At 43.8% G+C, this 16,997-nt stretch overlaps 1 protein-coding gene across 1 annotated transcript in view; it reads left to right on the top strand.

Annotated features, from left to right (window-relative positions):
• xylt1 (xylosyltransferase I) overlaps positions 1 to 16,997 on the top strand; it is a 245,698-nt gene that overhangs the window by 192,551 nt on the left and 36,150 nt on the right. The window contains exon 5 of the mRNA XM_060840935.1: positions 124 to 204. Coding sequence (XP_060696918.1) covers positions 124 to 204 — 81 coding nt within the window. The remainder of the gene's footprint in view (positions 1 to 123; positions 205 to 16,997) is intronic.

Genomic DNA, 16,997 nt, shown 5'->3' with positions numbered 1-16,997 from the left:
GACACTGATGATCAAAGATGCTTACAAATTGTGACATGATGCTTAAAAATCATTAAACTGTACATGGTTGTTTTATCTGAGATGTATTATTAATTAGAATGTTTGTTTGAATTTGCTCCATAGGACGAATGATCAATTGGTCGCTTTCTTGTCGAGATACAGAGATATGAATTTTCTGAAGTCTCATGGCAGAGATAATGCGAGGTACTGTGTTGTTCATCTGTTAGCACTTATTGATGTAGATTTTAGTATATTTGACCTAGAATTGATTTTACATAACTCTAACAGTGACTTAATCAAATTGGGGTCAGCAGCAATCACCAATGAGTTCCAGATACAACAAAGACAAGGCAGTGTATTTCACACAGCACAAATGATGCAACTTGAACACTGAGGTGATCCCTACAGATCAGTAATTCCTGTTAAAATCCACAAACCTTGGGTAACAGTGCTCAGTAATTTTAAACTGGAAAAAATTAAAAGTACAATTCATTCTACAATTTGAAGGAGATGTTTTCAGTGCCTGTTTTGTTTAGCTTATGAAGGCCAGCTTATAAAAGAAAGACCCTGATACTGCCTGACCTGCTACGCATTTTCCAGCTTTATATGTTATCAACTCTAACTTTCCAGCATCTGCAGTCTGCACTATCTCCAAGTTGCACGACACTATTTGCCTTGTCCTTTATCCATTGTGACCTTGGGTTTTAAATTGCTCATGCTGATTCTGGCAAAAGATTCCAAATCAAAAATTAAATATAGACACAGAAATGCATTTTTTTGTCTGATTGGGTATGATTGAATGATGGTGTTTTATCAGGAAACGATTTGAAGCTAGCGTGTAAAAACTGCCAGCGTTATGCCCTCTCAGAGTTTGCTCTCTGTGCTGTCCTCAGTCAATGCCGAGCACTCCAGGTACTCAATTCAAGATGCTTATCACATTATGTCTAATTACTACAGAGTAGCAATCAACAAAGTAAATAGAAGGTGAACTGCATGACCAAAATGGTTCAGTTTTGATTGAAAGTCTTGCTATCTGTTTTCATTGCTGCTGTGCTTTTGGCTGTCTGCCCTTTATGAGATGATAATGATCCTTTGGCAATGTTTCTTGTGCAAATTCTCTCCATTAGCATCAGTATTAGTAGTCCTTGGAGATACTATGGGTATCTCATTATTGGATTGGTTCTTTTTGTCTTTTTTTAATCTAGTCATTTCACTGTGTAAATCGGGCATGTTGTTGATGGGGAAAAAAAGGTTAAGAGAGGTGAAAGGATTATATCCTTTAAGATTTGAATGGAAGTCACCTTGCAATTTGCCTTGTCCAGAACCAGAGCACTTAAATGAGGGTAAATTTAAAAGGAGGCAAATATATATTTATCTATCCTTGGGTAAATATTAAGGCATTTGTAAGTTTTTGCTTTGCATTTCTGGCAAGTGAAGGCTCCTACTGCTTTGATTTCACTCAGTGCACAAATTCCTGCTCTTGCCTGTTTTCCATATTGTTATCTACAAGTGTCTTAATTATATAACTTACTTGCATCCTACACAAATTACTGCATGAAATGCCAGCATTTGTACATATATGGGTACTGTATTCAGCTCACTTGGTAAAAGATAAATTAGATGCATGGTGACCTGTGTGATGAGCTTACTTTGATGCATGAACTCAGGATGACACTGTTGCTAAAAGAAGCTGAACATAGCAATGCAGCCCAACAAAAGTGCACACAACCATTCCACCCAAATCATCGATTGTCTTACAACAGGATCACCTTGAAGGTGCCTCCTTCTGTAAGTTGCCCCTCACCTGTGATGTACTGACCCTTGGGTTGTCTGCGCCACCAGGTGTGTCTCTCTAATGAGAGAACAGCCTGTGGTCCTCTGGGACTGGAGTGACTTTGACTTCACTTTCATTTTAAATGGACTGACTTTCAGTGAATTCTGTAGCAAACCTCTTCAAGATTCTCTGAAATGCCTTTTATTTAACAGAGATGGTGGTGATGTTCCTGGTTAATATTCCAGGTTCCCAAGCACACGTTGGAGTTTAAAATTCATTCAATAAATTCTGAGGTTGAAAATTGGTATCTGTGATGGTGACCGTGAAACTATGTTGATTATTGTTACAAGATTTCTTTGCCTAGGGCAGATCAGCCATGACCTTGCGAAAAGAGGGGCTGACTTGAGGTGCCGAATGGCCCGCTTCTCCTGTTTCTTAGATTCCTGATTCGGCCTACATATGTGACCCACAGCAAAAACCCACAACCTACCATTGGCTTTCCAGTATATGTAACCAGTGGCCCATCTGATAATTCAGAATAATTCAATATCTGCCTTCTTATATAACTGAAATGATGGAAAGTTAAGGTTGGGGAACCTCCCCAACACGACACATTGCTTGGTGTGTGGCTCCCCTTTCCATGCTGGGACCCTTTCTGTCCCATTTCTTCTCAGCCTGCTGTCTGTAAATTCTGATGTGCACCTGACCCCAGCAGATTTTCTGCTGTCACCTCCACCTACAGAAAGTGCCAGTAGGGCCCAGAAGTTTCTTTATTCTTTCATGAAATGTGGGAGTCACTGACTCGAGCAGGGTTTGTAGCTCATTTATAATTACCCTCGAAAACATGGTTGTCAGACATCCTCTGCAAAGCTTTCGGTGTGGGTACACCTACAATGCTGTTAGAGAATAAGGCCCAGATATTTGGCGCAGGGTGATCTAGTACCTCATCTGCCTCCATTTTGCTTCGAATGTTTGCTTTCAGGAGAGGCCTGGCTCCAGCTGAGACACATGGGTGCGACACACTTCCTAAAACTTCCTGTCTCTGGCTACTGCAGGAACAATCCCTTGGCAGCACTGTTAGAAACTCCCTTTACTCAGAGGTGGACACCATTTTGTATCAATGACACTTGCCCAAGGGAAATGCATTGAGGTTGTGATGAGAGTCATAGTGGCGTAGAGGTGAAAAAACAAGCCTGCAGCAATAATTTCAAATTAAGAAGCAGGTTTACATTGTATATTACCGAACAAAGGCATTCTTCTATCCATATCTTGCTGTTGTCAATTAGAAACATTTTATAAGCTATGAGAGGGTTTGTGGTAAGTGAGCAAATTTACGAGCGACAATAATATTCAGGCAGTCCTATTTGACTGGATTATTAGCTATTGTCTTCACTCCTAGATTTGTTTCTTATCAGTTGAGAGATCTCCAAGGTGAATCTTTTCTACTTTTTAAGTTACCATGCACCTGAATTGTGTCAGATTCCTCAGGAAGTGCAGGTAGACCTTCTATAACGTGACAGTTGCATTCTTGTGCAATCCTGCATTATAGAAAAATCAAACTTCAGAAACAGCGTTCAAAGTGTTGTTGATGTAATCACGTTACAGCCAATACATGTTTTAAAATTTCACCCTTTAGAAGCAGTGTCTCCAGTTCGTCAGTCGGATTACAGCAAATTTGTGTTAACGAAACACGCGCTAAGGCAGAACGAGCTGTCCTGCATTTCCAAATGCATCAAGATAAGGACAATATCCAGGCTTCAGCTGAAAAGTGGCAAGTGACATTTGTGCCAGACAAGTGTCAGGTGATGATGGTCTCCAATAAGAAAGTATCAATCGGCCCTTGACATTCAATGGCATTTCTATCACTGAATCCCCCATTATCAAACTCCTGGGGGTTACCATTGACCAGAAGCTGAATTGGATGAGCCATATAAACACAGCGGCTGCCCAAGCAGGCCTGAGGTTAGGAATACTGCAGTGAATAACTCACCTCCTGACTCCTCACCATCTACAGAGCACAAGTCAGGAGTGTGGTGGAATCCTCCCCACTTGCCTGAATGGCTACAGCTCCAAGAAGCTTAACACCATTTAGGCCAAAGCAGCCCACTTGACTGGCACGTCATCCACAAACATCCACTCCATCCACCACTGCCACTCAGTAGCAGCAGTGTGTATTATCTACAAGATGCACCAAAGATCCTCAGACAGTACCTTCCAAACCCATAACCACTTCTACATAGAAGGACAAGGGCAGCAGATGCATGGGAACACCATCATGTGCCTGTTGCCCTCCAAACCATTCACCATCCTGACTTGGAAATATATCACCATTCCTTTACTGTCACTGGGTCAAAATCATGGAATTCCCTCCCTCAGGGCTTTGCAGATCTATGTACAACACATAGACTGTAGTGGTTCTCAGAAGCAGATCACCCTCAGCTTGTCGAGGGGAGCAGGGGATGACAAGTAATTGCTGGCCCAGTCAGTGATGCCTCTGTCCCATGAGTGACTCAATAAAATCAATGTAACATTGAGGAAATAAATTTAGGTTAATTTCAGTGCATTGAAGGAAACTGTAAGCGATCCTAAAGAGATGACGATGCTGCCTTAAGGATTAGTATATAACCAGAGGTCATAACCCGAAAATAACTGACAAAAAAAAGAAAATGAGTCACATTTTTGCACCCAGTCGTTAGGATCACGAATGCCCAAAGATGCCTGTGTGATGGAAACATATTTCATCGGAACTTTCCAAAGACAATTTGATATGTACTTTGGAGAGACTAATTTACAAGGTTATGAGGAAAAGATCAGTCACAGGCACAACAAGTTGAACAGCTTCTTCAGTGTCCTCAGGTTCTATGGTTCCTTTGGGGTGTTCTGCAAATTGGATATTGCTTAAAATCTGTCAGTGCTTTAGAATGAAAAGCAGGAAGCCTAGATAAGGAGCAGCTTATCAGTAACTTGAAATTTGACAGAAATTCTATCTAAACCCTTTATCAGGTTCAGGAACCAGGCTGGAAGCCAGAGAACAACATCTCAGAGCCCATGGTTAAGGACCACCAAATCTATACCCATTGGATCTTCCAGGTCCAATCCAGATAACTGCTTCAGAGAGACATTATTGCCCAGTACATAGGTTATAACTACACTCTGTACATCAAATCTAGCTTTGGAAGACAGAATCAGTGACAAGTAGATCCCACTTTGCCAGAGGTGTGGCTTTTGATGACTAGCCACCATATCCTAACACCATTTTGATGTTGAGGCATAAATGTTCTGTCAATCAATAGACAGGATGACTACTTTCACAACTTGCAGATGAAATGTCAACAGCCTGCTAGCTCCTGATAGCAAACTAGAATTGGGATTTGTGTAATCTACTCTCTTCATCAATTAATGCATAATCTTTCGCAATTGCTGGTGTACATTCTTCCCATCTCACCTTATGGCTGGACTTGGAGCAAGATACTAGGTGAATCGAAGCTAACAAAACACTTGTGTGAGTTATTTAGGCAAGAATAATTATAAGGCACTCGGGCACTCCACCCATTTTATGGAATTGTCATAGACACATTTTTTTATTTGTTCCTGAGAGTGATTCAATGTCAATGCCGGTATTTGATACTCATCCCCAATTACCCTTCAATCGAGTGGCTTGCTAGGCCCTCTTATCCTGGAGTCACGTCTAGGCTAGTTCATATAAAGACAGTGGGTTCCTGTCCTTGTAGAAAAGGAGAGAGTGAGCCAGCTTTTATTTTTGATAATCACTTTGTGATACTTGAGATCAGCTGACAATTCCAGGTTTTATTAATTGAGTTTGCCAGCTGCCATGGTGGGATTTGAACCTGTGTCCTCAGAGAGTTAACCTGGCCTTCTGTTTTGTTTGGTCCATTGACATGACCACTGTGACAATACCCACTCCATTTCAAAATGGATTTCTTCTCTCTCATATCTCTTTCAACACAGTGGCTTGTGGAGGTTCTGATGTCAGCTCATGTGATTGATTTTTTTTTTAAATGCCTGGAGTTCAGTGCTTGATGATGTTCCTTTCTCCACACGTCACCATTCATAGGGCTTCACTAGCATTAGAGTCTTTTTAGAATGCAGCCAATGCAGTAATGGAAGAAAAGCAAAGTCAATTTGCACACAACAAGCTCCACAAATAGCGAAAAAGATGAGGCTGTCATCTGTTTAGATATTAATTTCATCAGAACTGTAGGCCAGAGCACTAGGAAAATGCCTTGCAGTTCTTAAACATATACCACGAGGCGTTTTACATGCACCTGAGAGGGCATGCAGAGCCTCTGTTTAACTTTCATCTTAAAGATGGCACGCTCTCACCAATGCACTAAAGTATCAAACTGAATTACATCTTCAAGTCTCTCGAGTAGAATTTGTACTGAGCCATGGTTGATTGATTAAATTTATTGCAAGATAATTTCCCAAAGTTACATCTAACTCTTTGTTGCTTTTTTATGTAATACCTGCAGATATGGGCAGTTCCCAACAGGCCCAGTTAGCCTGGTTTAAATGAATAAAAATGTTGTTGAAGTCACAGCTAGTTAAAAATTACAAATAGGAACAACCGTCAAAATGCCAAATCTGGTTGTAAATAGAAATACCAGACATGCATGCTGGTGCAAGAAAACCCAGGACTGATGGAATTGAATCGGTTGCAGTTCATGGGTAGAAGCTTTCCTGATTTCTGTGGACACTGTGTAAAGAGCTCCCAATTCCACCAAAGACAGATGTGCTCCAAAATGACCAGTATTCCAACAGAAAGGGAAATGAGGCTGTGGGGCTTGCCGCTAGGATTATTAGGTTAACTATCCCTCACCATCACTGGACTGTGTGCTATGGTGAGCATTTGTCAGGAGGCTAGAGAGTGAGAAATCATGGTGGTGGTGTTCTCAGGATTGGGGGCAGAGACAATTTCAAGAGCGGCAATGACAAGCAAAGAGAAAAGAAGGGGAAGGGGATTTTAACAGTCGAGTGATTGGAGCTCCTGTGAGGTGGCAGGTTGCAAATGCTACCAAAGGGTAACACGGAGCAACACAGAGTGACACGGAGCAACACAGAGTGACACGGATCAACACAGAGTAACACAGATCAACATGGAGCAACACAGAATAACATGGAGCAACACAAAGCAACCCAAAGTAATATGGAGCAATGCAGAGTAACATGGAGCAACACGGAGTAAAGTGGAGCAACACGGAATAACATGGAGCAACACGGAATAACATGGAGCAACAAGGAACAACTAAAAGCAACATGGAGCAACATGGAGTAACATGGAGCAACATGGAGTAACACGGAGCACATGGATCAACACGGAGCAACATGGAGTAACATGGAGCATAAGGAGTAACACGGAGCAACATGGATCAACACGGAGCAACATGGAGTAACAGGGAGTAACATTGAGCAACATGGAGCAATAGCGGTGGGTGCAGCGTTTGGAATAGCGGTGGGTGCAGTGTTTGGAATAGCGGTGAGTGCGGTGTTTGAAATTGTGGTGGGTGCGGTGTTTGGAATTGTGGTGGGTGTGGTCTTTGGAATAGCGGTAGGTGCGGTGTTTGGAATAGCGGTGGGTGCGGTGTTTGGAAAAGCTGTGGGTGCGGTGTTTGGAATAGCGTTGGGCACGGTGTTTGGAATAGCGGTTAGTGCGGTGTTTGGAATTGTGGTGGGTGAGGTGTTTGGAATGTCGGTGGGTGCGGTGTTTGGAATAGCGGTAGGTGCAGTGTTTGGAATAGCGGTGGGTGCGGTGTTTGGAGTAGCGGTGGGGGCGGTGTTTGGAATAGCGTTGGGCACGGTGTTTGGAATAGCGGTTAGTGCGGTGTTTGGAATTGTGGTGGGTGAGGTGTTTGGAATGTCGGTGGGTGCAGTGTTTGGAAAAGCGGTGGGTGCGGTGTTTGGAATAGCGGTGGGTGAGGTGTATGGAATAGCGGTAGGTGCAGTGTTTGGAATAGCGGTGGGTGCGGTGTTTGGAATAGCGGTGGGTGAGGTGTATGGAATAGCGGTAGGTGCAGTGTTTGGAATAGCGGTGGGTGCGGTGTTTGGAATAGCGGTGAGTGCGGTGTTTGGAATAGCGGTGGGCGCGGTGTTTGGAATAGTGGTGAGTGCGGGTGTTTGGAATAGCGGTGGGTGCGGTGTTTGGAATAGCGGTGGGTGCGGTGTTTGGAATAGCGGTGGGTGAGGTGTTTGGAATAGCGGTGGGTGCGGTGTTTGGAATAGCGGTGGGTGCAGTGTTTGGAATAGCGGTGGGTGCGGTGTTTGGAATAGCGGTGAGTACGGTGTTCGGAATAGCGGTGGGTGCAGTGTTTGGAATAGCGGTGGGTGCGGTGTTTGGAATAGCGCTGGGTGCAGTGTTTGGAATAGCGGTGGGTGCAGTGTTTGGAATAGCGGTGGGCGCGGTGTTTGGAATAGCGCTGGGTGCAGAGATTGGAATAGCGATGGGCGCGGTGTTTGAAATAGCGGTGGGCGCGGTGTTTGGAATCACGGTGAGTGCAGTGTTTGGAATAGCAGTGGGTGCGGTGTTTGGAATAGCAGTGGGTGCGGTGTTTGGAATTGCGGTGCGTGAGGTGTTTGGAAAAGCTGTGGGTGCGGTGTTTGGAATAGCGGTGGGTGCAGTGTTTGGAATAACGGTGGGTGCGGTGTTTGGAATAGCGGTGGGTGCGGTGTTTGGAATGTCGGTGGGTGCAGTGTTTGGAAAAGCGGTGGGTGCGGTGTTTGGAACTGCGGTGGGCGCGGTGTTTGGAATAGTGGTGAGTGTGGGTGTTTGGAATAGCGGTGGGTGAGGTGTTTGAAATAGTGGTGGGCGCGGTGTTTGGAATAGCGGTGAGTGCGGTGTTATGAATAGCGGTGGGCGCGGTGTTTGGAATCACGGTGAGTGCGGTGTTTGGAATAGCAGTGGGTGCGGTGTTTGGAATATCGGTGGATGCAGTGTTTGGAATAGCGGTGAGTGCGGTGTTTGGAATAGCGGTGAGTGTGGTGTTTGGAATAGCCGTGGGTGAGGTGTTTGGAATAGCGGTGGGTGCCGTGTTTGGAATAGCGGTGGGTGAGGTGTTTGGAATAGCGGTGGGTGCGGTGTTTGGAATAGCGGTGGGTGAGGTTTTTGGAATAGCGCTGAGTGCGGTGTTTGGAATAGCGGTGGGTGCGGTGTTTGGAATAGCGGTGGGTGAGGTGTATGGAATAGCGGTGAGTGCGGTGTTTGGAATAGCGGTGGATGAGGTGTTTGGAATAGCGGTGGGTGAGGTGTTTGGAATAGCGGTGGGTGAGGTGTTTGGAATAGCGATGGGTGCGGTGTTTGGAATAGCGGTGGGTGAGGTGTTTGGAATAGCGATGGGTGAGGTGTTTGGAATAGCGGTGGGTGAGTTGTTAGGAATAGCGGTGGGTGCAGTGTTTGGAATAGCGGTGGGTGAGGTGTTTGGAATAGCGGTGGGTGAGGTGTTTGGAAAAGCGGTGAGTGCGGTGTTTGGAATAGCGGTGGGTGCGGTGTTTGGAATAGCGGTGGGTGCGGTGTTTGGTATAGCGATGGGTGCGGTGTTTGGAACTGCGGTGGGCACGGTGTTTGGAATAGTGGTGAGTGTGGGTGTTTGGAATAGCGGTGGGTGAGGTGTTTGGAATAGCGGTGGGTGCAGTGTTTGGAATAGCGGTGGGTGCGGTGTTTGGAATAGCGGTGGGTGCGGTGTTTGGAATAGCGGTGAGTGCTGTGTTTGGAATAGCGGTGGGTGTGGTGTTTGGAATAGCGGTGGGTGCGGTGTTTGGAATAGCGGTGAGTGCTGTGTTTGGAATAGCAGTGGGTGAAGTGTTTGGAATAGCGGTGGGTGTAGTGTTTGGAGTAGCGGTGGGTGAGGTATTTGGAATAGCGGTGGGCGCAGTGTTTGGAATAACGGTGGGTGCGGTGTTTGGAATAGCGGTAAGTGAGGTGTTTGGAATAGCGGTGGGTGCGGTGTTTGGAATAGCGGTGGGTGAGGTGTTTGGAATAGCGGTGGGTGCGGTGTTTGGAATGGCGGTGGGTGAGGTGTTTGGAATAGCGATGGGTGCGGTGTTTGGAATAGCGGTGGGTGAGGTGTTTGGAATAGCGGTGGGCGCGGTGTTTGGAATAGCGGTGGGTGAGGTGTTTGGAATAACGTTGGGTGAGGTGTTTGGAATAGCGTTGGGTGAGGTGTTTGGAATAGCGGTGGGTGCGGTGTTTGGAGTAGCGGTGGGTGCGGTGTTTGGAATAGCGGTGGGTGCGGTGTTTGGAATAGCGGTGGGTGAGGTGTTTGGAATAGCGGTGGGTGCGGTGTTTGGAATAGCGGTGGGTGTGGTGTTTGGAATAGCGGTGGGTGTGGTGTTTGGAATAGCGGTGGGTGTGGTGTTTGGAATAGCGGTGGGTGTGGTGTTTGGAATAGCGGTGGGTGAGGTGTTTGGAGTAGCGGTGGGTGCGGTGTTTGGAATAGCGGTGGGTGAGGTGTTTGGAGTAGCGGTGGGTGCGGTGTTTGGAATAGCGGTGGGTGTGGTGTTTGGAATAGCGGTGGGTGTGGTGTTTGGAATAGCGGTGGGTGCGGTGTTTGGAATAGCGGTGGGTGCGGTGTTTGGAATAGCGGTGGGTGCGGTGTTTGGAATAGCGGTGGGTGCGGTGTTTGGAATAGCGGTGGGTGCGGTGTTTGGAATAGCGGTGGGTGCGGTGTTTGGAATAGCGGTGGGTGCGGTGTTTGGAGTAGCGGTGGGTGCGGTGTTTGGAATAGCGGTGGGTGCAGCAGGAAGAGTATCAGGTATTAATTGCCCCATCATTCAATTTGCCAGAAATGTCTCATTCACAGATTCTCCAGCTGCCTCTGAACCCTGTGCATTTTCTCAACATCGCAGGTGTCAGGATGGAAAACAATCCCAGAGTGGCAAACAAATAGTGGGAAAATCTGGCAAACGTGAAAATAGAATTGAAATTGCAGACTGCTGTTAAATTCCAAAAGTGAAAGGTGTGTGGGTGAAAGGATTTTGCTCACCCTGGTGTATTTGGTTCACCTGGTTTTCTTTGCCTGCAGTAGCCATCTTTGAAGTATCAAGGGCACCTGATGCAAGTCCTTAGGTGTGTCCAACTGGCAGGTTTCACTGAAGATGAGATGTTAATATGTTCCAGCCTGGCACAACTGGTGAATTTCTCACAATTTGTTTCCTGTTATGAAACATTTGTTATGTTGTGTGGTGTCCTGAATTGATCCAGGAGAGAATCTGGGTTGGGACATGAAACGGTTACATTAATTCAGCAGCAAGAATATGCAGACTTGCTCATCTATTGTACACAATGAAATTGCATGAATTAACAAGGACTGGAAGATTCTGTCCATCTTGTTTTAATTTCCTGTTCATTCCATTAGGCTGTGCTATCTACTTGTTTTATGTGATTGCAAGATCATTAATATACTAGTACAAGTACCTAACATCATATCATGGCAGCCAAGAGAGCACATTTCAAGGTGATTTGGGAAAAATAAAATCAAAGCTGCTGTGAATTTACAAGCTGGCATTCTCTGCTCTCATATTCTACAAATCTACCGACATAAAAGGATTTGTCGCACTGCTATGATAATGCCTCAAGATATGCACATACCTCTTGTTTTAACACGTCATAGAGTCAGTTTCACATTAGCAACCAACAGTGTAGAAAGCTGAAATGGCTGTTGAATATTAACTTTTTAACATTGAAGTTCTGTTATAATTTTCTGCTGAGGATTTTCAGATTGCTTTACTAGGGTGGCAAACGTGGAGAGGTGAGGAGTGGGGGTTTAACTCCTCGGGCACATTAGGAGATATTGAATTTCTCCAACTTGACTCCACCTCACATTTCTAGTTTGCATAGATACAAATCTTGGGAGGGCAGGTGGGGGTGCAGGGGGGTACAAGTTTTCACTCTGCTGCCAGGAGGCGGATAGATCTGGGTAACTAGTCCAATGGCATTAATACCGAGCCACCATTTGCCCCCATCTTTCAGGATTAATTTGTTAAATATCTTGCAGTGGTGAATGGAACCATTGCAGCTATAGATATAGAATAGTCATCTGTTCACAACTTACGACTAATGAGAGTCAAAGGTTATCAGGAACTAAAGCAAAGTGCTGGAGAAATGCTAAGGTCTGGCAGCATGTGTGGAGAGGGAAGCAATCATCTCGAGTCTGATATGAAGCTTCCTCAGAGCAGAGTAATTTGGGAGGTGGACACCAATCTGTAGGTGAGCCGTCATCAGATCAGCCGCATCAATCTTGAATGGAGGAGCAGACCTAAGGGGCCGAATAGCCTGTACCAGCTCAAGATTCATGTCTACATAGTGTAAACCTAATCATTCTTCATGGACAAAATGACATGTTAATCAGAAACTGCTAAAGAAACCCCTGCTGCTTCAGTCTCTAGACTCCCAGAATGAATTATATTTTTTAAAAGTCAACAAAAGGATTAAAGACTTTATTGCTTTTTAATATTTAATTTTAATTCCACAGGTATGAAGAAGGACATGGGTCACCAAAAACTAAGTGAAATTTGAAAAAAGAATGATTATTTCAGTGAGTTGATGTGTAGTGTAAGAGAATAATACATGATTCAAATTGATCAGACAGGATTATCAAAGAATTCTTCAGGCTGCCCAATTGTAGCGTATTATCAGTGTGCATGTAGGTGGATAATATTTAATCTTATGTGGAGATGCTGATCTTGTTTCATCTTTGATTAAATACACAAGCTAAATCCAATTACTGTAGCTGCATGGAAATGATAATGAACCCTCCAAAGAATTCTCATCCATTGATCCTGGCTATGGTGGGGGAATCTAAAACTTGACAAGTTCTCATACAGCTATAATATTATAATCACAAAATGTTGCTTCCTTTCAAAATAATAACTTGCTGAAGCAGTTCAGTTACCAAGCGTTTGTTACTTCAGCCTGGGAGCACACAAAACGGTGCCACAATACACAACGTCTCGAGAAATTTCATTTGGATGCCCAGACTTCACAATCCTGCAGTTTGTAAGGATGCAAAGCATTTTTTGGGGGTTGGGAGAGGTGCAATCTACACGAGACCATGCACACAGACCAGGGCAATGTAGGGCCTTCTATTGTTGGGGTGGAAGAGGGAGAAAATAACATGACTTGGCACAAGAGAAACAAAATCAGGTCCATGTAACAAGCTACCCAGGTAAGAGAACAAAGGAGGACATAGCAGTGGAGCATAGTGCCATCATCGGCAGAAAAAATGTCATTACATCAGAATTTCACATTGACTGTTTTACTTTAAGAATGGGAATATGGGAATTTGTAATTAAAGTGTAAAGTAGGGGGCAAAATGTTGGACTTTAAGGTGGAGACTAATTGCATCTTGATTGCAGTAATGGTTGCACACTGACTTTGTTTGACCTGAAGATTGTATTGATTAATGTCTCGGGCCATATATGTACGTACTGACAGCAAGAAGGAAAGTAGGACCAGTAACACTAATTGAAATTCTGTATAATCCATGATTGCAAAGGATTGTTATTTCAGAAAATTCTGATGCTTTGATCACATCATCTTTAAACCCATATCAAATCACTCTAAACTCCACCCACCTGCAAAGTGAATAGTCCCACTTTTTCCATCTAAGTGATGTGGGTTGTTTAAGCAGGAAATCATTTCTTCCTACCCTTCTGAATCTTTTAGTGGTGATATATAGGGCTTAAACTTGTTTCACCTTCAGAAATCCTTGTTGAGTGTGCTGGATGATTTCTACCCTTTCCAAGGTGACCTTTACAATCTTGTCCCTGACCCTACAATTGATCTTTGAAACTGGGCCAGTAGTTCTTGAGTTCTGATTTGTGATCCTTGCAGAAAATTGGAACTACTTTGGGCATCCTTCCAACCTAACAGAACAAATCAAAAGGTCACTGGGTTGTTAAAGTTCTAGGCAAATGGCTTGTGGTTTTCTCATTCTTTAATCACTCTTTGGTGAATGTCCTCGGAACCAGCAACCTAATTCATCTTAATGTTTCTTATTATATCAGAATTGTTTACAATTTTATTACCTGAGGTTCGACCTGTGGTTGGCAGTAGGATTAAGAAATATTGATCTGAAATAATAATTTTAGTACCACTGTCATGCTTTAGTTGCTCACCTGACTCTGACCTATTTACAGTAATAATTTTCTGACTCCTAATTTAACCATTGTTACTGAGATTGCCTGCCATCGCTCTTATTGATCTCTTTACTACACTGGCTGAGTGTGTTTTTCTTCATTGAATACAATATTTATATCTATTTTTAGAGTAATCTTATTCCATTAAATAACTTGCTTACATTTTACTCTATCTCTGCACAATTCAGTTTGGTTTGTAAATGTCACATTGTAGAAATTATTTGCCCGAAACCGATGCCTGAATCCTAGCAATTCAAAACAACTTTTGGGATAAGGATCTTCCCTGCCATTCCAAATAAAAAGCTATGTGTCCCTTGTGTAATTGAACATCAGAGACTGACTGCATTTGCAAGGCTTTCTATCTCCGATAGAAACTTCAACATATGCTGCTGTTCAAATTCATTAAACACTGAAATGGTTGGTATCTCCTGAAAACATACAAATCTCTTTTCTTATTTTTTCCACATTATATAAAAGCAATTCGAGGAGACATTTTAGATTGGGTTAGAATAATTATAGGAACCTATTGACTCAGAAAGCAATTGGAAAGAATTTACACTGACTGCATAGCTCCAGTAATGAAATGCTGCTCATCCTCCTGTGGAGTAACTTGTACTATTCATTGTAGATCTTTGTTTTTGATTGCTTTAGTCGTGTTTCCAATTTTACAGAAATGTTCCAGCCAGCAAAGTAATAGCCACGATCAAGCTGTCTTTGACTTTTGCCTTTGTTGGTTAATTAGTGAGATTTATAACTTGGCAACAATCTTATTATGCTGCACAAAGCAATTTAAATTCCATGACCAGGATGTACTGCAAACGTGAAAAGATACTAATTTGCAAAAAAGACAAAGGTGTGGATGCAACCAAAGTCAAAGTTAATGCTGAGCTTCTTGTTAAATGGTTAGAAATAGTTTTATGCTGGCGAAGTGCATGATTCATAAATGTATCATCTTAAGAACATAAAATCATACAGGAGCAGGACAGTGTTCCCTCTTGGGACCACGCAGCTACTCCAAAGTTTCGCTCACATCATGTGTATGCATGCTTATGTCATGTGTACTCATATTGGTGCATTGATTTCCAATTCTGAAAGTTGCTGTCAGCTGTGGAACTCAATGATCTTGTGCAGCAGCAAGAAACATTAGAGAACATAGGAGCAAGAGTAGGCCGTTAGGCCCCCTAAGACAATAATGACTAACCTTCCACCTCAACCATATTCATCACATTATCCCTATATTTAGTGCTCGTAATGTCCAAAAAATATCTTCGACTTGAATATATTCAGTGATTGACCATCCACAGCTCTCTGCACAAAAGATTTCCAAAGGTTCACATATACTTAAGTGAAGAACATCTTACCTTGGGCCTAAATTCTTCACCTTTATCGACACAGGCTCGGAGGGCCGAAGGGTCTGTTCCTGGGCTGTAAATTTTCTTTATACTCTGAAAGTACTGACTGCTCATTTGAGACCCTCTAACCAAAAAACACATCCTCCCAGCATCTAACCAATCAAGCCCCTTAAAACTTTTATGACTTATTTGTCATAAAATTGTTTGCAATTTGGATGTGCCAGTGTTGGACTGGGGTGGACAAAGTTAAAAATCCACACAACACCAGGTTATAGTGCAATAGGTTTATTTGGAAGCACCAGCTTTCAAGGCGACAAGACCACAAGACACGGAATTTAGGGCAGCACGGTGGATCAGTGGTTAGCACTGCTGCCTCACAGCACCAGGGTCCCAGGTTCAATTCTTGCCTCGGGCAACCGTCTGTGTGGAGTTTGCACGTTCTCCCCGTATCTGCGTGGGTTTTCTCCGGGTGCTCCGGTTTCCTCCCACAATCCAAAGACGTGCAAGTCAGGTGAATTGGCCATGCTAAATTGCCCGTAGTGTAAGGGAAATGGGTCTGGGTGGATTACTCTTCGGAGGGTCGGTGTGGACTGGTTGGGCCGAAGGGCCTGTTCCAGACTGTAGGGAATCTAATCTAATTGATATATTAAACACATTTTAGATTAAGTCTTTCATCTTTTAGAATGGGATATGCTAGTTTTGGTTCTTGAATACGTAAATACGTGCCATCTCAGCTCAGACAATGCATTCAAGGTGTGAGCTTAAACTGTGACTGTGTCCCAATGTTGATTCAGACTGGTTCAGTTTCTAAAGTGTCATGTACAGAATCTTGCATGGATTGATGCAGCTTTTCAGCAAATAAAATGTAATTCTGCAAATACAACTTCACCCCACAAACTATATGTATCCGTGTGCAGGAAAGGTGGAGTGAGTGTGTGCATGTGGATGTGAGTGCATGTGATAGAGTGTGTGTGAATATGTGTGTGTAAGCTTGGTCAAGTATGTATGTGTGTGTGTGTGTTTGTGAAAGAGAGAGTGTATAGTGCAGTGGGGTCACCTATAGTGTGACATGAACCAAAGGTCCCAGTTAAGACCATCCCCATGGGTATCAAACTTGGCTATCAGCCTCTGTTCAGCCACTCTGCAATGTCTCTCGTCTCGAAGTCCGCCATGGAGGATGGTCACCCGAGGGTCCAAGGCCGAATGTCCCAGACTGCTGAAGTGTTCCCCGGCTGGGAGGGAACATACTGCCTGGGGATCGTTGCACGGTGTCCATTCATCTATTGTCGTAGCCTCTGCTCAGTCTCACCATTGTACCATGCCTCGGGGCATCTTGCCTGCAGCATGTGAGATAGACAACGTTGGCAGAGTCACATGAGTACCTGCCGCATTCATGGTGGGAGGTGTCCCCATGTGTAATGGTGGTATCCATGTCAACACTCTGACACGTCTTGCAGAGGTTGCCGTGACAGGGTTTCAGTGACTCCTCACTATGGGTCCAGAGGAAGAAAATGTCATCAATTTATTTGAACTATAGTGTTGTTTGGAGGTTCTGTACAGAAAAGAAGTCTTGTTCGAACCTGTGCATGAAATTGTTGGTATATTGAGGTGCAAATTTGGTCCTCATAGCTGTTCCGTGTGTCTGGTTGAAGAACTGGTTGTCAAAGGTGAAAATGTGTGGTCGAGGAAAAAAGATTGAGTTGTAGGATGGTCTTTGGAGA

This window comes from Hemiscyllium ocellatum, chromosome 20 (genome assembly GCF_020745735.1).
Source record: "Hemiscyllium ocellatum isolate sHemOce1 chromosome 20, sHemOce1.pat.X.cur, whole genome shotgun sequence".
Taxonomy (NCBI): domain Eukaryota; kingdom Metazoa; phylum Chordata; class Chondrichthyes; order Orectolobiformes; family Hemiscylliidae; genus Hemiscyllium; species Hemiscyllium ocellatum.
The sequence above is the reverse complement of the archived record's forward strand: the minus strand, read 5'-3'. Positions and strand labels throughout refer to the sequence as shown.